Genomic DNA, 25,777 nt, shown 5'->3' on the forward strand with positions numbered 1-25,777 from the left:
AGTCAGAGTAGCACAGCAGCTTTACTGGCTGCAAGATCTGGAATATCCATGACATTTCACCAGGACATGGACTCAGGACCTGCTTTCAGATCAGGCTGAATGGCCAAGACAGACATATTGCTACATGTCTTTGGTATGTCCCCTAAATCTCATTTTGGTGGACATCCTGGCTTTTATTTTATGTCATTTTAGATCTGTTTGTTCTGTTGGCAGCCACTTACTCTACTTCAAGAATTACAATTTAAGCACAAAGAGGACTAACATAAAAATGAAAATAAAACAAAACTATCCCACGTTAGTGGCTTGGGGTCAAATTAGCAAGTGAGAGAAATCACAGAGGAAAAAAAAATACTTGAGGCTTGTAAAAGATGGAGCAACAGGCACTATTTTCACTGTGCTATTGGCATGAGTCTCACAACTAATGCGCTTCCTACAGATAGCAATGAGCGAGATGATGAAGAATCTGGGACAGAAATTAGGAGGCAGCCCCACCACAGCATCTTTCAGTAGCCTGCAAAGGTGCCGTTTCGCTCCAACATCGTAATGGGGACACACGGGAAAGCTTTGTCAGGACATGTTTAGGCCACGCCTCTGGGTCTCCAGAATGCGTGGAATAGCCTGACTTTTAGCCTCTTGGTCTGTATTTCACAAACTGAAATGGTGGCCTCCCATTTCTTTACTACAGTGACTGTGAGCAGCAACACCTTAAATTTAAAATGTCACTGACCTGGTCATAAAATATCAAGAACAAGTAAGCCTTGAAACACTGAGACCATTAGGAAACAGGGCAGCAGCCCCCCGAGTCACCTGTGTAATGGAGGATCAGGTGTACTTAAGAGACTGCTTGTGCTGAGGAATCGATCTTTTGGCATTGCGAGACCAAGACTGGTACTTACGAACTTGTAGACGGTCTTCATGGCCGGATTGGCTTTTGTTTTTACGGTATTCAGAATTGCTCCGCTTCCTTTCTATAATAAAAGACGTCAATCATTGGCAGAGCCGAAGGTAGCAAAGGCCAACACCAATGAAGACCTTTTCACTTTAGTCAAGGCAGGCAACACTGCAGGAGCGTGGGAGGTGAGTAAAGAAGCAGGCCCAGGAGGCCCTGGACCCGTGGCAGCGACAGCTGGGACTGTGGCAGAACCGCTCGGGGTAGGGGTGGGGGAGGGGTGTGTGTGCAAATGTGCCTGTGGGAATGTGTCTGGGTGGTATGTAGGGAATGAGGAGTGCGACAAGTAACTGAGGGAGGCTCCAAGTTCAGAGCTCCGCCTGCTGTCCCAGGCTGTCTGAGGCAAGGGTTTTCTCATAGTCACTGGTGGCTTTTCACGAATTGAGTTACCACGGACAATGGTCAGGGAGTTTCAAAACCACTGACTCTCTAGCTAGCACCAAGGTGGGGCAGAAAACAGGTCCTGATCAAACAGGAGTATCTGGAAACACACTGCCCCCACCCTGGGCAACTTCCTTTCCTCACCTGGGTTTTCTGTGTTGTTTTAAAACACTCTCTGGTAGGCTGCCTTCTTATACATCTAAATCTTGAGAATATGAAAGACTGAGTGGCGTCAATGTCAGCCAGAGCTGTGGTGAAAATCCTCCGCACCAGTGTCTTGCTCATGCTCTTTAGGAAGTGGGGAGGAAGGTGCAGAGCAACGATTTTCCACCACCCAAGAGAGGAAGTGAAGGCAGCCGAAGCCATCTTTCTGGGGCTGTCTGCAAGCCTGTTCTTCAGTCTCATCCTTGAGGGTGTGTGGTAAGGACTCATCTGTCAGGTTCTGAGGCCTGGAGCCAAGGGAGGCCTGATCACAGCCTTGGAAGATTTCTGGCCTGGGAAGTGGGGCTCACCAGAGCAGGCGGTGTATCTTGGAGACACAGAAGGTAAAGTGACATCTGATCTAGTCCATGAAGGATGAGTAGGATGTGGAGGACAGGAGGATATGATGTCCTTGGGGCAGGAAATAGCACATAAGAAAAGCATGGAAGCTGAAAAATCATGGTATATTTTGGGAGCACCAAATGGTTACTATACAGTGCTCAGTGTATCATGGGAGGACACACAGTGAGCCTGGGAGGCCAGACGGGGGCAAATCATGAAAGGCCCTGCATTCCCAGATAACAGGGCTACATTCTGGAGGGTTTTAATCAAATGCCTTACATAAGCAGATTTAGGGTGGTTTGGAAAGTTAATCCAACTGATTTGAGTGGAAAGAGACTGGAACCAGTGGGTGTATCACTGCATAAGAGACAGCAATGCAATTACTGGCTTTAACTTTTAGCAGTTTTTGGTAACTGTTTGCATTAGAAATTTTGAGCTTTAATTAAAAACATTACAATTTGACCTAGAAAGCATTCTGTGTTGTAGGACAATAGGAAATTTTCACCCACTCATTTATTCCATACTGCCTTCCAAAATTACTCAGTATCCTAGTTAAACGGCCCTTTGGAGTATTAAAACTCCCTTTATCAATCAATCAACAAGTCCTTATTGCTTGTCTCTGATTTGCCAAGTGCTGTGTTTGGCCATAGGAGAAGAACAAAGGAAGTCTTTCATCAAGGAATTGCTTACTCTCGGCCAACTGCAGCCACTTCCAAGGGACCTGCCTTGGCAGCGGTGCTCTTGGCCCCAGAGCAGCAGAGAACACTTATCGCATTATGCTGGAGTTGCCTGTTTACGTGCCTGCCTCCCCAGCAAGATGGGGGGTGCCCCCAGGGCCAGGCCAGTGTGCTGCTGCCTGGGCGTCCTGAGTACCAAGCTAGTGCCCAGCACATATTCAGTTATAAGCTAATGGAAAGGCAAGAATTTGAATTCTTTAGAGTTTTTAGAAACCTAAGCAACTGGCTCCTGACCCAGGAAACGGTTCACACCAACTGTGAGATGAAAAAAATCTCCCAGGGATGTGTTCTCCATCTTCCCAGGAGCCTTTGCTGTGAAAGATACTATAGAGCAGCACAAGGGACACACTTGTGTTTTCCCCATGCTGATGACAAGTGCACTGGCCCTAGAAGGAGACTCCCAGAAATGTTCTAGGACAACAACATTCTGTTTACTAGCCTTGCTTGACTTCCCAGAGAGGAAGATGCCTGTCTTGCCTGGCTTTAAGACAAAAATCATCTTCAGCTGAGAAAATGGAGAACTCTAGGCCTCATGGCAGCTTTGTAGGTGGTTGGGGATCAGAGGGCAACCACGAAGCCAACGAGGAGGCCAGGTGGCTCTGAACAGGGTACACTTACCCGGACCGTGGAGAGCCACTGATGGTACAGTTTATCACTGCCTGGAGGAAAGAGAAATCAGAGAAGCTGCAATTTAAAGAGTTCTTTAAACTGCCTTCGGCATGCAGGACTGGGAAAGTTCAGTCAGGAGAATGGCCCAGAGGCTCCCATGTCCCGCTCTCTGAAGGAGGCAGCAGTGAATCACAGCCAGTTTTCTCTCTGAGTTGTCTGCATCAGCGCCCTGACTACCAACCCTTCAAGCCTTCGAACTGTCAACTGGGGTGAAGGTAGACTGCTCAGCAGTCCCACCTTGCCTCCCTCTGCCTCTCCATCCCAGGCTTCCATTCTGAACCACCTTCTGCTCTGGGGCTCCCAAACCAGCATTCTCTTGGCCTCAGGCTTTTGTGATGCAGTTCCCTTGCCTGACCCTAACCCCTCACTCTCTGCCTGGGAAACTCAACAGACAGCCGAAATGGCATTCCTCTGGAAGCTGCTGCTTCTCTTCTCTGAACATCCCTTGAGTACAGCAACACACCCTGAGAAGCCCAGGTTCTCTGACACACTGTGAGCCACGCCTGGGCGCCCAGTGTACAGGCCCTACTGCACGGACACTCGCCCTCCAGGGTACTGGACTAGTGATAGGGAAGGAAGAAGGAGGTGCTGCTGGTCATTTCATCTGATGCAGGTCAAGGGGTCTTGTCACCAGAAAGCTCTTTTAGAAGCTGCAAATCTAGTTTAATAAAGCCTGTCTTCTGCTCAGAACTCATACTCCATGGTTAGATCCCGACTCAAACTCTGCTCTTCTGGGAAACTCTCTTAGCATGCAGGGAGGACCACAAAAGCATAAAAACCTGCTCCTATTTTTCCTATGCTGTTTTAATTTTTACATCCTTACTTATGCATTCCTCTTTCCTAATCCCCAGAATTGGGTTTCCCATTGTTTGTGAGCTCTGAACACCTCAGTGCTCAGGAAATTCTTGTCAACAATCTGCCATCACTGTGCATAGACTCCATACTGGTTTTACTAATTGTGTTCTTTGTGCAGCATGGGCTGGCAGGGCCTGTAATATGAATAACTGGAGACTGCGCCTGGCTCTGAGTTGCACACTGTTTGCAGATTATCAGACCTGCATAGCAGTAAGAGGGACTAGGAATATGAGTGTTACCATTCTGCTTCCAAAGTCTGAGCCTATGAGCATTAACGCTGCTGTCAAACATGGAACCTTCAAGTATTATCTGACAGTACATTCACTGTAAAAAAATGGGAGCTTATGGCACCTGGGATTCAGGAGACACAACTGGCAAGCAACACCATCTTGGGCCTCTGATACTGCCTCTGATAAATGCCTGGATGATCCCTCTTGTTTTAAAGAGACTGAGTTGGCAGTGATGATCTCCACAGCCTAAAGAAACGTTTGCTGGGCCAGGGACTGTCTTGGGTGACTGCACAAAACTGTTCTTCCCACTTTGATTTCATCTCAGGAAGAGCCCTGTGAGGCAGGCAGTGTCACTCTCAGTATATAAAGGGAGAACTCAGCTAAAAGAGAATTAAGAGACTTGACCCAGGCCTCACAGCTGGCAAAGAGGAAGGGTTCTGATTTGAATTCAGATCCCTAATTCAGTATCTTGTGTGCATGCCCTGCACCACTACACTGGACTCTGTCTATGCAGAAAAGTAACCAGCCCCAGGACAGAGCATATCACAGAGTCCAATGTGCATTTCACCAACACTGCAGAGGAACTTCCCAACCATTTCAAGGCTAAGGTGGAAATCAGTATCTTCCCAACCCATAATGAAGGAGAAAATGAATCCCTGCCACTGCATGCCAGCAACACTCTTCTCTAGAGCAGCCTACATACCAGAAGGGAAAAAAGGGGCTTCTCACCAGCATATTCCCCCATGTTGATCTCCTCTTCAAAAACATCACTGAAACCTTCACCAGAATTGAGGAGGTCTAATCGTCCATCAATAAACTAGAGGGAGGGAGACAGATAGCAATCAAATGTATAACAGCTTGTCCACAGAACAGGAAAAACCATTCAACTGGGCATCGTGGTGTACGTCCCAAGATCAGCCGTGCTTTCCAGGACAGGAAGCATCTATAAAACTAAGCTTTCTAAATGCCTAGCTGTTTATACAACAAAATGAAACAGCACAGCACAGCACTGCACAGCACAGCACAGCACTGCACAGCACAGCACTGCACAGCACAGCACAGCACATTTGCTAAAGGTCTGTCTGATAGCTGAGCAGTCTCTTTACCCAATCCCCTCTCCTGAGCTCTCTGGCTTGGGTTCCCTCCTCGCCTGCAGCCTCAGAGCCTGGGGTAGACACAGTTGCAGAAATTCCTGCAGGGGTCAGACACTGGACATGTGAGGCTGCACACCTGCTTGAAGAGCTGTAGCTGTGTGGCATTTTGCAGGAACTGTCTCATGGCTCCGGAGCGATAGTGGGACACAAAGGCTTCCTCGCAGAAGGTGATGGGTTCCTCCTGGGAAATGGAGAAACAAGAGGGTCAGAGGCATGGAGGGGAGAGCCCTTGGCACTTAACATCCTCGTAACAGAACTTCCACACCTGCTGACTACTAATTCTGATTCACGAAGTCAGTGATAGCATCAGAATCACTCTAAACCACGGCTGAAGAAGCTGTTTTGGGGAGAAAGAGTCAAACCTCAAAGTCACAGAGGGTGTAAGGAAGCACAGGGAGAATCCAAGGTCAGATTTCAAGTCTTCATTCTTCCCCTTCCATATCAGTGACAGTTATACCCCAACAGCAAGCTAGCAGCATGTCTTCCAATGTGACAATTTCCAAACTTTTCTTTTTCACTTTGAAGAATAGAGCCCTGGGTTCACATAGAACCTCATGCAGAAGGAGCCCGGCTACACAGGCAGCGCTCAGCTGCTCTGCTGGGAGCTGAGTGCTCCTTGCTTGGTGGCCTTCTCCTCCGCTCCTGCCCCCGTCAGGCACCTTGATTTTCCACGGGCACCAGCCATGGAACACAGTTCGAAACCCATTTCCCCAGTGATCTTAACCTATACCAAATTATTTAAAAACAATTATAGGGTGATGAAAAATAAAATTTATCATCTGGTCAATTTTCTGCATAAGCTGTTTGATAAGGAAGTTTGCTTTCACCAACTACATTTTACAAGTCAAGAAGATGATACCCTATGCTTTAAAAATCCGAGTCTTGTGTAGTCAACACCTCAATTTTTCTTTGAACACATTTGGAGTGCTTATCTACACAGAGAAGTCTTTAATTTCAGTAGTGTATTCTCGACTCTGAAAGATCAGACTTTTCCATCTTGAGCTGAATTAAGGGTACCCCCACCCCCTTCACAGACTTGGTGGCAAACATAGAGATGTTTGAAGTTCCACTTTTATCCTGTTTTAATGAGTTACGTGAGTGTTAAATTTACTGTCTAGCTTCTGCAAGTTCCAAGTGTCCCTCCTGTTTCAATCTAGCCAATATTAGCTTGCAACTGGGAAGACTTACTGCATAGGCTTCAAGGATGACCCAAGAATATGTGGGTGGGGGAAAAATTTAGCTTCATACAGTTGTGCCCTATCTAATTTTACAAAGCATCTGAGACAACAAGGGAAAATTCAGGCAGAAATGTATAAAATGGGAATAGAGTGTCTAGATATGTTGATCCTATATAGTCTCTAAAATTTAGTTATAGCATTAGCTCTGAGCTTCCAGGCTGTGGAAGCAAGAAGGAAAACAATAGAAATTTTGTATTGTTTTTGTATAAGAGAAGAAAAAAAAAAAACCAATTTCTAGGGAAAAAGATCTGTTCACAACATTTAGTACAATAGCATGGCTGCTATGTTTGTCACTGAACAGCTGAGAGAGCGGCTACTGATGGGCAACAGCAGTCTCACCAGAATGCCACTCCTGAGGCTTGGAAGTTCTGCTTCTCACCTTTGGGACCACGGAAGGGTACTTATTCTCTCTGCAGGCGATCTCATCCATAGCACAGCATCACTCATACACTGGCAACTCCTGCCACACACTGTCAGCTCACATACTTTTCCCTATCTCCAACCACACAAGTCTCTACTCCACCTAGATGGGTCCCTGTTACCTCAAACTTCAAGTCATCCATGCTCCCAGTTGTTATCTCAGGACCTCACCTCAAATCTGCTAGTTACCCTATTTGACTTCCCAAGTTCTTTCCATTGACCTATGCAGGGTCACACACTCATTCCCTGCCCACTGCCTATGACCCTGGTGCAGGCCGGGACTCCCACTTCTGTAGATCCCTCTCATCTCATTCTTCCTAGTCTATAAAAGTTCCACTGGCCAGAGTGAGTGAATTCTAAGATGCAGATTGGATCACATCACCAATTCTCAAGAACTCCATGAAGACGTCATCTTCTGGGGACTTGCATGTCTGTTTGTTTCCACTAAGGCCAGATGCTCCCTGCAGGCAGGGATGGTACCCATTTTGCTCAACACTGCACACTTCACAATGTGTGTGGCACACACAAGGCATCCTCTGTGGCAGGGGAAAAGGAATGCTCCTTAGCTGAGCAAGCAGATTCTTCCCCAGACAAGCTTAGCTTTCTTTCCCAGAGTCCTCCTGTGTTCCTTTGCCTCTGCTCCCTACATACTATGTTCACTCTTAACTTTTTTTTAGTCCCATTCTTTCTGCCTGGACTATCCTCTCACTAGGTCAGATCTGGAGGTGGCAGTTGCTCATCCCTGCTCAGACAGTCTTCCCCGGTGTCCCCTCTGATCAGGAGCTTGGGAGTCAGGGCTGTACTCCCGAGGCACAAAACAGAGCCCAGTCCAGTTAGAAACTCAGGGCTGTTAGTTAGAGACTACTGTGTGAGCCTGACCCTGGTTCCTGCTGTGGGAGCCTTGTGATCCCAGTGTGGTGGAGACTGCCTGGCCTGACAGTAAGGTCTTGGAATACCATGCCAGGTGAGTGACACTTGTGTCCAGTGGGTTTAGAGCTACTCAGAGGAAATGCTCATTGGAGTTGTTAGCATTCACCCCTGGAGCTTTGGCCCAGCACTGCCAGGAAGATATGTGCTAAGGGACCGATAAATTTGAGTCTGCCACATGCGTATGTAAGGGTAGCCTGAGGCAGGACTTAGCCACAGGACAGCAGGAAGAATCTCATCTTTGGGGAGACAGGAACAGTTTGGACCTGCTATGTGCTTACTGCAGGTGACATCCCCCTGGATCAGATGTCTCTGCCATAAAAATGGACAAAAGAATGTGGACATGGATGGGAAACCTTCAGGGGAATGTGACGGAAGAGGATTTTCCTGAAAAAAGCTTAAGCAGTAACACTGACTGTGTCACTTAGACATGGAAACAAACATTATCATGCTGTGTGGCATCACTGGGGGCAGTGGGCAAAATGTCCACGGGAGTCAAAAGAAAAGGTGAATCCTTCTGAGACTGCAGGTCAGACAGTATGACAGGAAAAGGATGCTTTTCAGCGAAGCTCCGTGTGTGTGTGTGTGTGTGTGAATGGGAGTTAGGCAGGGGAAATCCTGCTGGTTCAAGCCAATTCTTCCTTTCTATGGGAATGATAATAATCGTAATATACTTCATCTTGTCACAGTACTGGGTGGGGGTGGGGAAGTACTGTGACATATGTGTCACAATTCTTTCATCAGTCTGAAACTTTACAGTGGAATATTTCTCAGTTTCAAAAGGGAGGGAAGCAATTATGCTCAAAGTTTACAGAGCAATAACTGGGGTAATGGGGTGACTTGCCCAATGAGGCACAACTTGGAAATGGCAGAGACAGGGTTCAGTCCCTGGTGGCCTTCAAATCCTAGGTGTTACCACCAAGCCCCTGGGCTGGTATAGATGCAGCTTTGCTCTGAAGCCTTGATTCTGACTGTGGGACCCCTGGCACCATTTGGAGACTGGGGAGGGGGTGGGTGTTGGACTTAACAACGGAGCTCTCAGCATCAATCCTCCAGAAACTAACTGCTCCCCCAAAGAAAGCCAGTTGCTGGGAAGGTTGTTAACACCACAGGCCCAAGGCAAGATGCAGACCACCCCCTTCCTTTGTTCAGCTCCACTGTGGAGCTGGCATGGCCAGCCCCACCCCATTCTCCAGCTCAGATCAAGTCTTTCCTTGTGAAGCACTGATTTAGTCCTCTTACTATACTGATTGAACCCTGTGTCTTCCTAGGTGACTCTCTAGGTGCGTTGGGGGGTAGTGGTGATGGTGTTCTGGCTGATGACAATATTAATTCTGGGGAGTCAGGCCGTGAGCATTTGCGAATAGGTGGCATTAGTAGAGTTTTCCATCTATGACCTGAAGGACAGTAAAACACAGCTGCTCAACTCTATCTAGGACTTTGCTACAAAAAGATAAGTTTTACTGTGGGTTATCTTCTTGACATATGGAATCAAAAAGCTCTGTCACTAATCAGTTGAATCTCTGTTACAGGTGAAGCTGTCATTCCAAAGGTTTCTAAGAATTTCAGAAATAAATAACTTTATTATCCACAGCACTGTGAGTACTAGTATAAAAAAACCACTTTTTTTGGGATACTGGGACTCGAACCCAGGACCCCGTGCTTGCCAGGCAGGTGCTGTGCCACTGAGCTATATCCCTGGCCTGAAAAACACAACCTTCTACCAACTTTTCAGCAACTTTCCTTGTGCTGCCAACCCACACTTAAAGTAGCAAAACCCTTATTTTTTTCAGATTTAATTTTTATCAAAATCTTACATGCACTTTTATCATGAGATCCTAAGGGGAAAAAAAAAGAAGTCTTATCTTTATAGATCTTGCTTAACATCTAAAAAACATTAATTTAGGAAGACCCACCCATACAAACATTTTGAAAGTAGCCCCTATGTGCCAGGTTCTGTGTAAAGGAAACAAAAGATAAACAGAATAGGTAAGTAGATTATAGCCCTTCCAAATAATAGTAACTGGATGAGAGGTGGAGGAGGGACTAGATGAAAGTACAGATGATCCAAGAATGTTAGGAAGTTTGTGTTCCTTGCAGCACTATTCACAATAGCCAAAAGATGAAAGCAACCCCACGGTGTAGCTACAGATGAAGGGATATACAAAATGGGGAATTTACACACAATCGAGTGTTTCTCAGCCTTAAAAGCGAAGGAAGGAATCTGACCCATGCCACAGTACAGATGAATCGTGGAGATACTACGTTAAGTGAAATAAGCCAGTCAAAAAAGAAAAATTCTTGTGACTAAACATGTCAAATTATTTGAGACAAAAAGTAGAATGGTGGCTTCCAGGGTCTATGGGGCAAGGGGGATGTGGTGCTGATTGGTGGGAAGTTTCAGATTTGTGAGATGATCAAGTTGCAGAGATGGAGAGTGGTGATGATTCTACACCAGAGTGAATGTACCTAATGCTGCTGAGCTGTGTTTTTTACATGGCTAAATGGTAAACTTTATATGTACTTCACAACTAGAAACTTTTTAAATTGTGAAAACTTTAATCTTAAAAATGATAGAACATTTTATAATTATGGAATCTGGGTACCTGGGAATTCCTTGCCTTTGTAGAAGTTAGAAAAATCCCGTAAGAAAAGGTTTAAGAGCTTCTGTTTACTGAAGAATCTTGTTTGGTTCAGGGAACAAACAATGACAGGTCTAGGTTTAGGCACCTTCATAAAAACTTAAAAACTGTTTTGATTTGATCCCTTTACAGCAACTCAACGTGGTGGAGCGTGTAACCTGGAGTCAGAAGACCTGAAATGAGCTAGCCATGTGACTGCAGGTGACTCATTTTTCTTCATCTGTGACAATCATGTGTTGTTGGACTATCTCACAGGGTCACTTTGACGATTAAAACAGATTGTACAAGCATTTTCCCATGATAGGTTTCTAACAAACAGACATTCATTTTGAGTGAAGACTGGATATATCATGGGTGGCAGTGTGATACGCAAGGCTCATAGCAAAATGGACAAACAAGAAAAAAAGTGACACTGAAGTTTAAAAGCACACTAAAGATCTAAAACTTTTTTCTTTTATGATCTCTTTCTAGTGTATAAGTGTTTGTTTACTAGTGTGTGTGTGTGTGTGTGTGTGTGTGTGTGTGTGTGTGTGTGCTGGGAATTGAACTCAGGACCTTGTGCTCTGCCAGGCAGGCACCTGCACCACTGAGCTATAACCCTAGCCCTGTTTACTGCTTTATGTCATTCTAAGTAATGAAAGAATTACTTTCTTTTTTAAAATTTGGTGTTAGGGATTGAACTCAGGGCTTTTGTTCACGATAGGCATGTGCTCGACTGCTGAGCTAAATCTCCAGCCCCAAACTTAAAATTATTAGCATTAATTTTCTTATCCAAATTTACATTAGGCAATGCCAGCTTTCAATGTTAACTCAGATGAAGTATCTTAGTTCATAGCCAGTACATGTATTTTGTTCTTACCAGGCAGTGGAAATACTGAATAAAACTTATTTTATTTCTTGCTACAAGCACATTCTACATAAACTCTCTGTCTTCAGCTTACTAATGAGATGTGAAGAGAACTATGATTGCTCTCTATTTCCCTTTCCCAAGTGACATGGACAAGTAGTATGGCAGTTTTCTTGGTCACTTCTTTCCGAGAACACCACTGTCACTCCGCTTTTCAACTTTGGTTCAAAACAAGTGCTGTTTCAGACCGAAGTGTGGCCTCTTTGGGTTATCGATGTCCCACTTACTCTGCTACGGACAGTGATGTGTTTACCTAGCGAGTGCTCTCGGTCCTGCTGATCTCCCACACACCACGGGCCCCTGCGATTCTGTGCCACGCGGCACTGTGACGCTGCAAGGCTGGGCTGGCCAGGTTCTTAGGAAGACAGGACTCATGCGTATCTCCTTTCTCACATCCACACTCCACTATTTCACTGGATTTCATTCATGAAGCACAAGGTCAAAGGCAAGCATTAAGAATTTTAAGCTGGTGACAGCAGACCATTAAACCAGGCACAGCCCTGTATAACAATGCAAGTCGCAGAGTGGTGAGGTCAGCGCGGGACACATTTCCTCTGTCTGGAGCTGCCACTCCAGCTCAGTAGGGCAGAAGAGCCAGAGGCCAGACTGTGAGTCCACACAAGTGGGCTTTTTAAACCCCTAAGCGTGACACTCCAGGCTCTCTGTGGCCTTCCCAGGTGCCTTTTCCTTGCTTGTGACGCCCCATCCATCTGATCCACGCACTCTCTTCTCCAGAGATTCCTTCTACTGCAGCCATGCCATGTGCCCGCAGCACGGGCTTCCTTCTTGTTACATCTTTGCGATGCCCTTAGGTGATGCCCCAGATCAAGAGGGCCCCAGTTCCTCTTCAGTGTGTCCACATGAACATCACCTGTACTGGACATGCTGTCCCAGAGCACTGCAGTCTCCCAGAGGGCAGGCTCTGATCCATTGTTACTCTGGGAGAGCAAATGGGGGACTGAGACACAGCAGGACTCTAGCTCCAGCTCTGTTCCTTTCTGTCCCTGTTACCACCTTTGACAAGTGACTATGCCTGTTAGATCTCACCCTTATCATCTTGAAGGCAGGAGAACTACATGCCTCACGGGATTGCTGGGGATCAAGCAGGGATGAATGAGATGGTGCAGGTCAACAGTTCTTAGCCTAAGCTATGCCTCAGAATCACCAGGGTGCTTTTAAAATCCTCAGTACCAGGGCTGCAGTTTTAAAAACTGACTCTAGTGTAGACAAGGCTGGGAGCCACTGACAGAGGTGAAAGTGATCAGTCTCGACTAACCAACAGTCATTTTTAAAACTTAAAGAAAGCCAGGGAATCTGGTCCCATCTATCAGCAGCAATCCCATCTCAGTTCTGTTTCCTTTAAATATCCCTAGAGCTCTGGCTTGTGGCCTCAGCTCTGCTCCCAGGAAGGGAAGATAAAGGTTGTGCTGGTTAGAGGGTGTCTCCTCACAGGTCAGCTGGGGGTGCTGCAAAAAACAGGCTGCATTCCTGCAGAACACAGAAAAGGCTTAAGTGGAATCTGGCCTAGAGCATCCGAGTCCTTATCTACGGGAGTAAGGAAGGAAGGAGAGAGAGGCCAATAGGATTCCACTGCAGTAACTTTGGGTTGGCCACAGGCAGGCATCAGGGTAAGAAGAAAACCAACAGCAGCTGAACACCTGCTCTGCCCATGACAGCCTGTCTTACACTCACTGAGCTGCCAGAACTCTGAGACCTTCATGTACCATTTGCACTTCTCAGAGGAGGAAAGGATTCTCATATTGGGGAAGCGTTTTGTCCCAGGTCCCAGAGTTCACAGATCTAACAATTCCTAAGTCCAAGTCCACTCTTCCCCACCCTAAGACATGACAAGGACAAACTGGTAGACTTGGGAAGGAAGGGACTGCATAGCTACAGTCAGATGACCCTGGCGGGGCTGGGCTGAGCCACTTAGGGTGACAAGATCAAGACAGTTTTCTGAAGCATTTGTGCAGCAGCCAAGGCACGCCAGGGACATATTCCCAGCCTGGGCCCCTGTCACTATAACAAGCCCTAAACAAAGAATCAATGTCTCATCGCGAAGCTGGCTCGCCATTCAGGTGATTTAAGTTAGGGGAAATGCGGGTGTCCGACAAGAGCTACTCAGATGATTTGCAGGGGCAGGGACGGCCAGGCTGACAGTATTTGCCCATTCTGGCCACAGCTCCAGTATTGACAGAAGCCCCCACACACTCTCGCTAGATTATAGTAAAGACATTCAAATCACAGGCGCGTCAGCCCACGCCTCAGCTCCTCTGTGCCAGCAGCCCCTTCCTTCTGCATTAACCGAGACAAACAGGGAGAAGTCAGGAAACTCTGATTAGCGCGGGAACGCAGATGAGCGAGGAGGCCGGTGGAAACCGAGGAGACACAATGAAGCTGGTCTTCATGCATACTAGCTCAAGATTTTCCTCCCCTAAGAGATGCAGATGGGAATCAGCTCTTAGAGGAAAGCAGGTGCAGTGATTAAAACCAGCTACCGCTTGCTGAGCACTAACTCTATGCATGGTGGTTTTTACATGCATTATCTGGCTTATTCCTCCTAGCAATGGCCCCCCCATCCCCCATGCCCTGTGAGAGAGGTATTATGATGATCTCCATTTTACAGATAAGGACACTGAGGCTCCTCTGCCTCTGAGACGGGAAGTCACCTGCCAGAGGTTGTAGAGCTGGTCAATACAGAGCCAGAATTTGAAGCAAAGTCTGCCTGGCCTCGGGGGTCATGGAACACTTTATTATTTCTCTTCTATTAAGAAAGATAATCACAAGATTGCATTTGACACATGAGCTGCTATCTGGAGTTGTTCTAGAAGCAATGCAAATAAATGGATGAGAGGGCAGACACACTGAGAGTGGGTTCAGGAGAAATGATTGGGAATCATGGTCCTACTATAGGCCTGCAGGAGCCTCCATATTCTTACTGATCTGATAGAAATAACAGAATCTACGTTAGCCTCTGAGTACTGGGTTCATTAGGCAGGGAAAGTCCACAGAGCAGCTGAAGTTCAAGGGCAAGGCTAACGTGACAAACAGGGACCGTCCCAGTGCTGGGGCCCAGCAACGGCTCTCCTGGGATAGAGACCAGCCAGGATGCACAGACTGACTCAGCCACCTGGGTAGTGTCAAAAGTACTGGCTGCTACCAGGGTCAGATTCACTCCAATGCCAGTCTCAGGAAAGAACCTCCCTGAACTGAATGGACGAGGATTTTAGGTCTTAGATAAAGGCGCACACAGTTTAAGAGAGGTTCCTAGGACTACAGAGGCCTGATGGATCTCCAGAAGAGAAAGAAATCAACTTGTAGACTCATCAACAGGACATCCAACATCAGCTAAAGCAATGGGAATCACATGAGATCACAAGAGAAAAGGACATGGAGATAAAACTGCATGAGCACAAACTGGTCAGTAGAGACAAGAAGTCCCACCTCTAACCAAGTCAGCTGAGCATCTCCTTGGGGATAATGGCTCTTGGGAGGTCCTTCACAGCAGTGTCCCCATATTGATAAGGCTTGTTTGTTAAATCCTTGGTTCCTTAATCCATTACCACCACTCTCTCAGATGTCCTTTGTCCCTGCTGTCTCCTGTGTCTGGCACAGGTGGCTTTGGTAGGAATTTTCTGGTTATGAACGAATGGCAGCACTGAGAAGTGGGAAGAATACAAGGAGAGTCGGTATCTGACTTGGCCTTGGTCCTTTCTCTTTGTCTACAGTTTCTTCCTCTCTGAAATGGGAGAGCTGGGAAATCTTCAAGGCACTTTCTAGTGCCAACACACGTGGTTTATTAGACAGAGATGAGGTTTCTCTCTCCGGGGTCTGCCATGGCCTCCATACAGGACTGCTTTGCAGAGCCCTCATGCATACCGTGCAGAGGTAGAAGGAAAAGGAGCTTGAAGGGGACATAGGCTCTTCCATCCACTGTGTCTAGAGCTCAGGGCAAGTCCCTAACTCCTGAGAAACCCTGATTTCTCTCTTGTTTTTTTGAATCAGGGTCTCAGTATGCAGTTCAGGCTGACCTTGAACTCACTTTGTAGCCCAGCCTGGCCTCAAATCACGGTAATCCTGCCTCAGCCTCCTGCGTGCTAGGATTATAGGCACACACCACCATGCCTGGCTCCCAGTTTCTCATTTTTGATGTAGGGGTGCAAGTTCCTGCTTCACAGAGCTGTGTGAGGATTGCAAGTGATCCATGCAAAGTGCATAGTTGAAGGCTTGACTCCAAGTTGGGGTCACAGTTGGTCAGTTTTTTACCCCTAATTCGGGCGGTTGTCTGCCCACAGTGGGTGTTAAGTGATTCTGCTTCAGGCAGCCCTGATTCAGGGCAAGCACCATGGACTACCAGTACAGGATACACACTGGGGAAGAACATCTTGTCTCAGCCAGGGGAAAAGGAGCCTCTACAAAAGCTGCCTCCTGTGTAGCCCACACGTAAGATGCTGGGGACTATGATGAAGGTTGGCTTCCTATGACAATGTGAGGAAGACAGGCCCCTCCCTCATCCTCACCTTCGGGACTGCCTAAGGCCATAGAGTCAGAAAAGCCTCAGCAGTATCTGAGGTCAGTTCTGTGTGTCCTACAGCCCAGGTGCCTCCCACAATCCCCTGACCTCTTGGCATGCTCAGATGCTTAAAAAGGCTTTTTCTCTGGGTTTCTAAGGGATGTAACAGACTTCAAATATCCAGCCACATAAAAATGTTCTTTTCCATGTCTTGCAGCTGCAGACCCAGTTCAGTAAATCCAGTCACTGGCCTGGGGACTCAAAGGAACTCAGTGCAGCTCAGAGCTCCAGGAAAGGGGAAGGAAGTGAGCTTTTCCAAGCCTCAATTTCCTTTGCTGCACAATGGGGACATTCCTTACTTGACATCTAAGGTTTAACATGATGCAATGTTTGTAAAGGCACCACCTACTGAATGGTTAGTGGCAGGTGCTAGTAGAGGCCAGTGTCTTTCATGGCTCTTTTCAGATGCCTTTTGTCTTCTGGATAGTCTTAGATAGACATTGTCCAAAAAATACCTGTGACTGAAGTGACCCTATCCTGGTGGAGCAGGGTCCAAGGAAAGGCATATGAGAGGAGGTGGTACAAAAGCCAAGCACCACAGAGGAGCAGGGGGTTGCTGGATGGAGAAGCAGGGTGAAGAGGGGAAGGATGGAGGGTGGAGGATGGAGGAGGAAAGTGTGACAGAGAGCAATGTGAGAGAAGAACTGTGTCATTGAGTTTGATGGGAATCATGCAGACCTAGGGAGGGAGACACTGATTCTCTTCCTCCTCACTGGGGACATCTTCCTGAGAGCCACAGAGTCAAGAAGCAGTGGATTCTGGACTCTTAAAGACACAAAAGTATTTCCTAGCATGTGCCAGTGACTCTCCCAGAAGCACGTTCTGCCCAGGCCCAAGAGGAGTCTGGAGTGTGGGGTAACAGGCTTTATCTGCAGGGGAACTTCCTGAGGGGGCCTCACTGACCCTGTGCCTATCTTGCTTGGGGCACCGTTGTGATCCTGGATGACTGGAATGCAGGCCCACGAGCTTGTAAGCTTGTGACATTTTATGTGGTTTTTAGCAGCATTCTCAGGACTCAGCTGTATGGCGGTTGGGTGCCGATTGTGTAAACGCTGATGAATTCTGTATAGGCGAGGGCACAGTGTAGTGTAATTCTGCCGCCTGCACCTGCCACACAAGTCACCCTGAAGCCTGTGTGTGCTGGACATCACAAGCACTCGTGTGACCTGGTGGTAAAAGGGGGCCACAGTCAATAATGACATTGCCTACCTGCACTGTGCGTGCCTATGAAGACAGGGATTTACTACTATTAAGCAGACCCTTAAATTTTATTTAATTATTCACCTAGGACTTGTGTTATTACATAAAAGAACAAGTTAAAATATTTTTTCTATTTTTTATCACTTGTGGTACAGGAAGCACAAAAATCTTTCAGATAGTTTCTTGTTCATGCTATTATTATAAGTGCTTATAATGTTACCAATATTAGAAAATAAGTGGTTGCTTAATTATTAATTTTGACATGTACAGAGGTACAATCAGGTATTCAATTCAAAGCAAAATTTGATCATGTTTCTTTACTAGACTTTAAAGACCTATCATTTGAGAGAAAAACAGAGCTCACGTCACAATCACACCTTAACCACGTCATTGGTTTTTGGCAGTACCTACACTGGTGAACAGCTATTTTCAAGGATGAAGCACAAGAAAATTAGATAAAAAAAATTTTTACAAGCACAAGAACCCACTAAGAACTGCAACCATTTCCATCGAACCAGATGTTAATACATTAGTTTCACAAGAACAAGGTAAATCACTAGTTTTACGTTGCCCTTCAAAAAAGTTTTAATAATTATATAAAAAGACAGTTTTGTTATTTATTTACTCATTAATTCATTCAGTTAATTTTTGTGGGTTTTTTTGGGGAGACAGTTTCACTTAGTAGTTCAGGTTAGCCTTGTACCTGTTGGCTTTGAATATGCAGTGATCCTCCTGCCTCAGCCTCCGGAGTGCTGGGATTACAGGTGGGTAATCCACCACACCCGGCAATTTTGTGACTTATATACATTAACTATACATTTTACATGCATCTAACTCCTTTTCACTTAGTGTGGCCCAGGCAAGCCCACAGGGTAGACATAATGGTTTCCGCAGAGCCTCACCTCGCAATGGTCACTGTGTCACTCTCCTTCCCTGGCTTCCAGGGCCTACAGACCCAAGAAGAGTACTGAACCAAAGTGAAGCCACCCCAGGTGTGACCTTACCCCACTTACCAATTGGCTCCATATATCCTGTAACACAGAGCTGGCCATAGTTGCCTGGGAGGGCCTGTGTTTCCGGCCTTTGCACATGCTATGCGTGCTGCCAGGAAGCTGCCTCCCTTTCTTCAGGCCAGTGCCTCACCCGCCGAACACGGACTAACTTAAGGCCAGCTGCCCTGGGACCCTTCCCCAAACCTCCTCCCAGTCTTGCCCTGGATCAGGTAATTTCTCCTTTGGGTTCTGAGCTGCTAGGTTCACTTCTGCTAAAGTATTTATGGCCAGTTCCTCTCTGGAGGTGGCTTTTCAAGAGGACAGCTCGTGTTTGCCTGGTCTAAACCAGGGCAGGCTCTCTGCTGGTGCTCATGAATTACTCTATTGCAGATTCAGCAGCAGGGACATGGCGGAGGGCGAGGCCAATAAGGGTGGAGAGTCAGCCAGCAGGCTGAGGATGTGCAAGTGGATTGGGAGGGGCAGCAGCGAAGGCCGTGTGTGCTGGGAGGGGCAAGGGGGTGGAGGGAGGCAGAGAACCCCGTCTAATTAGACCACATGTGCAGAGCAGCATCTGGCTCCAAGCACAGCAGTTTCTATTGCTCCTGGAGTTGTCGTGGAGACAACCACATGACCGGCTCGGAGCCGAGGCTCAGGGGCAGCAATCCAGATGCACTCCTAACATATTCTGACAGAGAACAGATGGGCAGCTATTTGCAGGGCCAAAAAATGCCAGCTCCACTCCCCTCCAGACCTGCGTGCCCTCACCGATCATTTTCATCTTGTAAAGTCATTCTTATCTGCCCTGGAACCACCAGCTCCTCTGGATTAGTGATCAGTGTGAGAGCTGCTGCACTTCAGGCCTGTTGTGGGTGAGATGTCACAGCCTTTAATGAAGGGGTCTGGAATGCCAGGCGCCTCTGCCACAGTGTGGCACCCACTCTTTCTCGATTAAGACTGTTAAGTTTCTCACCCTATAGGCCTCATCTAACAGATCCAGGCCTGGAGGTAAGGCAGAGTGTGGGGAGCACTCCAGCCCTAGCGGCTGATCTAATGGTACTGGCCTTAGTATGAAACTGTTCTAAGCTCAGTTTACCACTCTGTGAAGGGGGTTTATAAGACCGTCACAATATTATTCTAAGGACTGAACTCAATAATTATGGGAAAGCCCTGAAAACCTTAAAACTCTATATAAATGTGATGCTGTTACCCTGGTAAATTTTGACTGGGATGAATTTTTCTTTAAATCTCAAAAAATTTTGAGCAGAAAGCTCCTATCAGATGAGCAGAAGAAAATGAAAAATTTTAGGGCCACATAAAACCACATTACTTATGTGTACAGTGAATCTCTCTCTCTCTCTCTCTCTCTCTCTCTCTCTCTCTCTCTCTCTCTCTCGGCAGTACTAGGAATTGAACCCAGGGCCTTCAGATATCCCAGCTTTTCTCATTTTTTATTTATTTTGAGGCAGGGTCTTTCTACGATCCTAAGCCCAGGCTGGGCTCAAACTTTCTATCCACCTACTTTATTGGACAGTGCTGGGATTAGAGGCATGCACCACCGTGCCCAGCCTGTCTCTCCTTAATATTTGGGTTAAGGTGGGAAAAAGTTTAGTGTCAGAAATTAGGCTGGGGTTGGGAAGCTGGCTCTGATGTCTGAGTCGTGTGATCTCTAGGAAGTAACTTCAACTTTCTATAGCCTGTTTCTTCATCTGTAAAATAAAAACACTATCATTTCCTATGAATTTATTCAAGTTGTGAGAATTAACTAGGACAATACTATCAGCTCCGTAGCACATGGTAGGCACTCAGTAAATACTAGCTTCACTTCCCTTTTCTCTGTTCACTTAGTAGGATCAAATACACTTGAGTAGCCAGCATAGTAGTTCATGCCTATTATCCTAGCACTTGGGAGACTGAGGCAGGAGGATCTCTGAGTTCTGGGCCAGTTAAGACTACATGATATGTTCAAGGTTAGCCTGAACTATACAGCAAGTCTCTGTCTCAAAAACAACCCCCCCCCCCCAACAAGGACAACAAAACCCAACCAAATAACACAATAACAAATACCATCCCCAAACAAACAAACAAACAAACAAGGTTGAAAAGGGATAGAATGCAAAGCACAGATTCAGCTAAACTGGGCTGGAATTCCACTTGTTCCCGGTCTTAGGGAGGCATGCATTTCTCCTGAGCCTCAGCTTCCTCTCCTGGAAAAGCAGGACTGTAATAGGACCTATCTTATTATGTTGTGTGATCTAAAGGGGAAAAAAAAGATCATAAAGTGGTTAGCACCTAATAACAGTTGTCATCTGATTATCCTATTTTAGTGCAGAAATCCTCCACCACTTTGGGAAAAATCCTATCTTTTCTGTAGTTTATCCTGTGCCACTCTGTCTTTTGAGGGGAAATGCATTGCATGTTTGGTGTTTGAGAAATAAGAGGAAGCAAGGATCCTCGCTGGAGGTGTGGGCTGCTCAGGGCATGCATACCTGAGGATGGTCCAAATCCCCAGCCAGCCGCCTGAGTCGTATTTGGGCAGCCCGTCCAGGTGCACACAGGGATATTTATAAAACACTGCAGGGGCTCCCACCACTGCACACTGCCTGCCATCGCAGGTGTGGGAAAGGTCTGGCTACAAATACTGCCGACGTGGGCTTAATGTCGCCCAGCAGAGACTAATGATTGTTTTAAGTAAATATTAATTATAAGAGTTACCCAGATAGTGCTAGAGTGGCAGGCACACTTCTGCACCTACATATGTAGGTGAAGTGGTCATCTGGGGAGGCAGATTCTTATATGGCTCTTCCAGGAATTTAAAGGAAGGCAAGTTTTAAATATTGCAGAACTCTTGGTTAAAGTATTTGATTAATGTCTCAGTATGTAAGGTACAGGGATTCCTTACCTGAGATGTGCTCTTCCCCAGACTAAATAGCTGATTTCAGCTCTACTGGATCCTTTGCATGAATACTCATCACAGTGGTGTGGAGAACCAAGATTTGACTGCAAGCCAGTAGACAAGCTGGCTGATCCCTGACAGGCATATACCCACGAACCCACATGTGAGGGGTCATCCACCTTTGGTTGTGTTCTAGTTCTAGTGCTCTGCATCCTCTTGGGAATCTTTGCTCCTTCTTTGAATTTGTTTTGTCACCTTCATGGGAAACTAATATGCACTAATCACTTTAGCAGTGGTTTTTACATCCTTTGGCAAGTGGGCCCTCACCCTGGCAGGCTCTTTAATGTGCACGCTTGGGCTGTGGTTTGGCCTGTACGAAGCCGCTGGAGTGATTCCAGTGCATTTGAGGACCCAGGGTGGGAGGTGGTGGTGGAAGTGGCAGAGCAGTGACAAGAATGGCACAAGAAAAGCAGTGACTTGAATGTGTTTTGCATGTGCCAGGTGCCTTTCTAGCATGTCAAAAATACTCATTTAAACCTCACAACCCAGGAGGTTTTATGTTTTCCCCGTTTCACGGGTGGGATCTGAGGCAGGGAAGTATAAGTTAACTTCTCTAGATTAGCATAGGCACATTTGTTGATTGAATGTAAACAAATAATTGAGATTATTCCACATGGTTCTGGAAAAGAGTAGGTTTTTCAGAGGGGTCTTTTCCATCTTGGCTTTTCAAGGGTACAGCCCGTGTTTGCCTGGTCTGTACCAGGGCAGACTCTCCCCCTGTGGTACACTGAAATTATCAGTCATGGGCCATGGCATGCACTGGGCAGCCTGACATTCTGATTTCCTAGAACTTGGCTCCTGACCTTTTTGTCCCCTAAATCTCTATGTCCTAAGTCATTTTTGTGATAATAATGCCAAGTGAGGGAGGGAGGACTGCATCTGACCAATAAGGTTGGAGACAGACCAAAGCCAGATTACCCAACTCAACCATACTGTTCACTGGAAAAGTTTCCATTTCTGCTGTTACAGCCACACTACTAAGTCTTGGAAGGACTTTGGATGGCACTCAGGAGATGGGCTGAAGGCTGTGCTGGGAGCACTATGGTGGCTGGATTTCTTGTCGTTTTCCAATGAGGCTCGCCCATGAAATGATGGACAATCTGGATCTCAGGGGATGGCAGACTCTCCCAACACAGTGGCTAGCAGGTATCTCATCTTTGGGAATTTTGAATCACTATGATTAGTCCTCTTTCCTGATGATGATGATAATGTTAGCAGCGACCATTTCTTGAGAGCCTACTCTGCACAAACAATATTTATTCTAGCTATCAACAGTTGTGCTGAATAGTTTAGGGGGTGTGTACTGGTATCTGCTACTTACTCTGAAATGCATACAAAATAAGATCCACTGACAGATATGCAATAAAACAAGCACAGTACAATGTCCACAGCACTATCTAGATGATAGGTAGGTCTAATAAGATCTTTTTGCACTGTAAGATTCTTTTCTATATGTTTGAACATCTTTATAATAAAATGTTTGGTAGAAAACTCACAAGGGGACATTAAGTGCCAGAACTTCAGTGGAGCAGACTGGCGACAAGATGCATTATTCCACAAGTTATTTGTCTTGAGTTATTTGTTTTTCACAAGTTATTTGCCAACCATGACATCATGTTAATTCAATTTATTGCTATAGGAAGATTTTAAAGGGAGTTATAAATGAGAAAAAAATGATTTCTTGTGCATGTACTATGAGCCAGGTCTGGAGTAAGCACAGGGACAACAAGGATTAAGCCAGTCAAAGCCTCCCTGCTCCCTGACTGTGAAGCTCAAACAAGAACACATGCAGAATATGTGGCAAGCATGGAAGGGCGTCTACAGACCTGGGAGGAGAGTTCTGAGAGATCAAGTGACTTGCCCAAGTCCATGTAACAAGCAGGTGGGGTGGAGTCTGAGTCTAGAAGTTGGGATTCTTTCCCCTGTCACCTGCCATCTTGGAAAAACCCTTATTTGCTCTCCACGAGAAGAGCTACAAGGAAAACTGGCATCCCAAAGCCATTTCCTTTTCAATCCTATCATCAGAGCCAGTCCTAGAACATCAGCAAAGCAACTGCTGCAGTGTTAACCCCTGTCACTTGGGAAACCCGTTAGTTTTCAAGGTGGCTTGTTAATGGCTGTATCACATGACCCATGCAAAGCCCCACAGGACTCTGGAATTCCTGCCATTTCAGCTCACGTGACCAGGCCTGGCGCTTAGGGGCTGGAGTGACAGGCTGTTTGCCCAGCCTTCCTTTCCCTCTGGCCCATAGCTGGTGGGATGTGTAAGGGCTGGTGAGCTTGGCAGGAAGAAAAGAGAAGCTGACCAAAGAGAGTATTTGGACTGGACAGTAACATGCCTTTTGCTGCCCACTTGGCTTGTTTACCCCTCTCAGAAAATGAAGGCCCTTTGTCTATAACCTCCATGAGACCAGATAATTCTTCCTCTCCTATGGTGGCCCTTCAGGAGTTTCTTGTTTCCAGAGAAGCTCCTGGCAGGTTACTGTGTGGTTCTAGCCAGGGACTGTCAAAGGACTTCCAAGAAGTCTTGCAAAAAGCTTTTATTTGGTAATGATAAATAGGAAGTCCAATATCGGTTGAATTGGTTTTACTGGCAACATATTCTGGTATCAGGGTTCTCCCCCATCACCAAATATGAACTTGTAATTTGAGGTACTTATAAACAAAGTTGTTTGAGAAATACAAGATAAAAGATCTTCTGCCAATGGGATGTTTTACTGTCTAAAGTTTCTTACCCATGAGACCTTCAACTGGCCCTGAGGAACTGCCTTTCCTGGTTCCCAGACTGCCTCTCCTGCCTAGATAGCAGCAGGTATTCTTCCCTGGGTCCCTGCTTCCGGCTCTCTCCACCTGATCCTGCTGTCTCACCACGAGGGGAGGCTTCCTGAAGCACCCCTCTGATCACGCTGGCTAAGTCCTTCACTGCCTTTGTGACAAGCTCCAAGGCTCTTCTAAGCCAGCATGCCAGTCCCCCAAGACCCCTCTGGCTACACTTCCTGACAACCCCACCTCCTCAAAGTATTAATCCCTGCCAACCATCTGAAGCCTCCTGTGGGCAGTACCCCAGGCCGTTTCAACTCTCTTGCTTTTGCTCACACTGTTCCCTTTGGCTGGAATTCCTTTTTCATTGGGGCCAACTTCTACTCATCTTGTAAGCCAAGCTCAGGTGTCAGGGCCTCCAGGAAGCCACGCTTGTTCCTGTGGCCACACCCATCTATCTCTTCCCCTGGGCTTCCATGGTACCCCAAGCTTACCTCTATTACACTGTGTAACAGTTCCTGGCTTATCTGCCAACTCCCCTTTGAGAACCTGTGCTCTTTACAGCTAGGGAGTGAACTATTCTCTTCAGCTGCTATCACCCACATGTCTGGCCTGCATCTATACATTGAATGAATGAATGAATGAATAAATGTTCTACACTCTTGTATGGGGGTGAGTCCCATGAAATCTCAGCAGCATGCTGGAAAGTAAAAGAATACTAAGATAGCCTGAAACAGACACACACTATCCCGGAATTCTTCCTATAGCAGACGGCATCACAGCAAGGCTGCAATTATAGACATGCGCGTGCACACATGCACACATTGTTTAAAAAGATTCACAGAATGCACTTAGCATGGACTTTTTTCTTGTTGGAAACCTGTTTACAATCTTGTCCACTGTCAGTCTTAAATGTCACTCTTCAGAAAGATGGCTGCTGCCAGGAGAAATTTATTTTCAAATTGAATCACAGCATGTTCATGCAGAGAAGCGCTTCTTTTGAATTTCCAAATTGGAGGGAATTCAGGGAAGAGAAAGTGAGGTGATTAGAATGTGTAAAGGCTGATTCAGAAGGAAAAATTATGAGGCTAAAATATGCATGGGTGAGCTAAACAGCAGCTATTAGTTGGTGGAGATGGTAGGGGTGGGAGTGGCGACTACCTATAAGCCACCAGAACCCTAGCAAGCATGAGTGGGACAGGACAGGAGAACAGAATGAAAGGGTGGGGACAAAACCCAGGCAGGAGGAAGGGGGTGTGCACATGTCCAGACTGCCCGCCTGTGCCAGGTCTGTGGAAGACAGAGTCCCTCATCTACCTTTTCTTGGCAGTTATCATTATTCTTATTTGAAAGGTGAAGAAACAGAGGCTCTAAGAGATTAGAAAACTCACATTAGGAGTGGTGGGTCAGGTTCTACCAGCCAGTCTGTAACCAGCTAGTGACGAGGCACTAGGCAGAGGTCTGCAGTAATGTAGCTGCCTCTGCTGTTTAGGTGTGATCATGGAGGGCGTCCTGGAGGTGGAACACTGGAGGTGAACTGGTTATACTGTACTTATTTGTGCCAGTGCAGAAGTCACCAGTTTTTAGGAAAGTTAGAACTCTGCAGGAACATTATCATTTTTTTAAAAGCAAAAATACACACTTTAT

The 25,777-nt window shown here is 46.4% G+C and overlaps 1 protein-coding gene, 1 long non-coding RNA gene and 1 other non-coding gene across 16 annotated transcripts in view; 1 reads left to right on the forward strand and 2 right to left on the reverse strand.

Moving 5' to 3' along the window:
* Window positions 1–25,777, reverse strand: part of Dennd1a (DENN domain containing 1A) — a 489,363-nt gene that overhangs the window by 59,892 nt on the left and 403,694 nt on the right. For all 13 annotated transcript variants that reach the window (XM_063227177.1, XM_063227157.1, XM_063227192.1 and 10 more), the window contains 4 exons: window positions 5,595–5,699; window positions 5,094–5,181; window positions 3,229–3,269; window positions 897–968 (listed from right to left, as the gene is read on the reverse strand). In XM_063227177.1, coding sequence (XP_063083247.1) covers window positions 897–968; window positions 3,229–3,269; window positions 5,094–5,181; window positions 5,595–5,699 — 306 coding nt within the window. The remainder of the gene's footprint in view (window positions 1–896; window positions 969–3,228; window positions 3,270–5,093; window positions 5,182–5,594; window positions 5,700–25,777) is intronic.
* On the forward strand, window positions 710–24,578 carry LOC134470846 (uncharacterized). 2 transcript variants are annotated; one of them, XR_010040026.1, is made up of 3 exons: window positions 710–1,875; window positions 10,878–10,946; window positions 22,340–24,578. It is a non-coding gene; the product is annotated as an uncharacterized LOC134470846 (long non-coding RNA). The 2 variants fall into 2 exon arrangements; XR_010040031.1 differs by lacking the exon at window positions 710–1,875 and adding an exon at window positions 9,337–9,701.
* Window positions 9,732–9,803, reverse strand: Trnaa-ggc (transfer RNA alanine (anticodon GGC)). Its single transcript has one exon. It is a non-coding gene; the product is annotated as a tRNA-Ala (tRNA).

This window comes from Cavia porcellus, unplaced genomic scaffold, assembly GCF_034190915.1.
Source record: "Cavia porcellus strain 051 isolate PalLab524CR breed Dunkin Hartley unplaced genomic scaffold, mCavPor4.1 scaffold_1, whole genome shotgun sequence".
In the NCBI taxonomy this organism is placed as follows: Eukaryota; Metazoa; Chordata; class Mammalia; order Rodentia; family Caviidae; genus Cavia; species Cavia porcellus.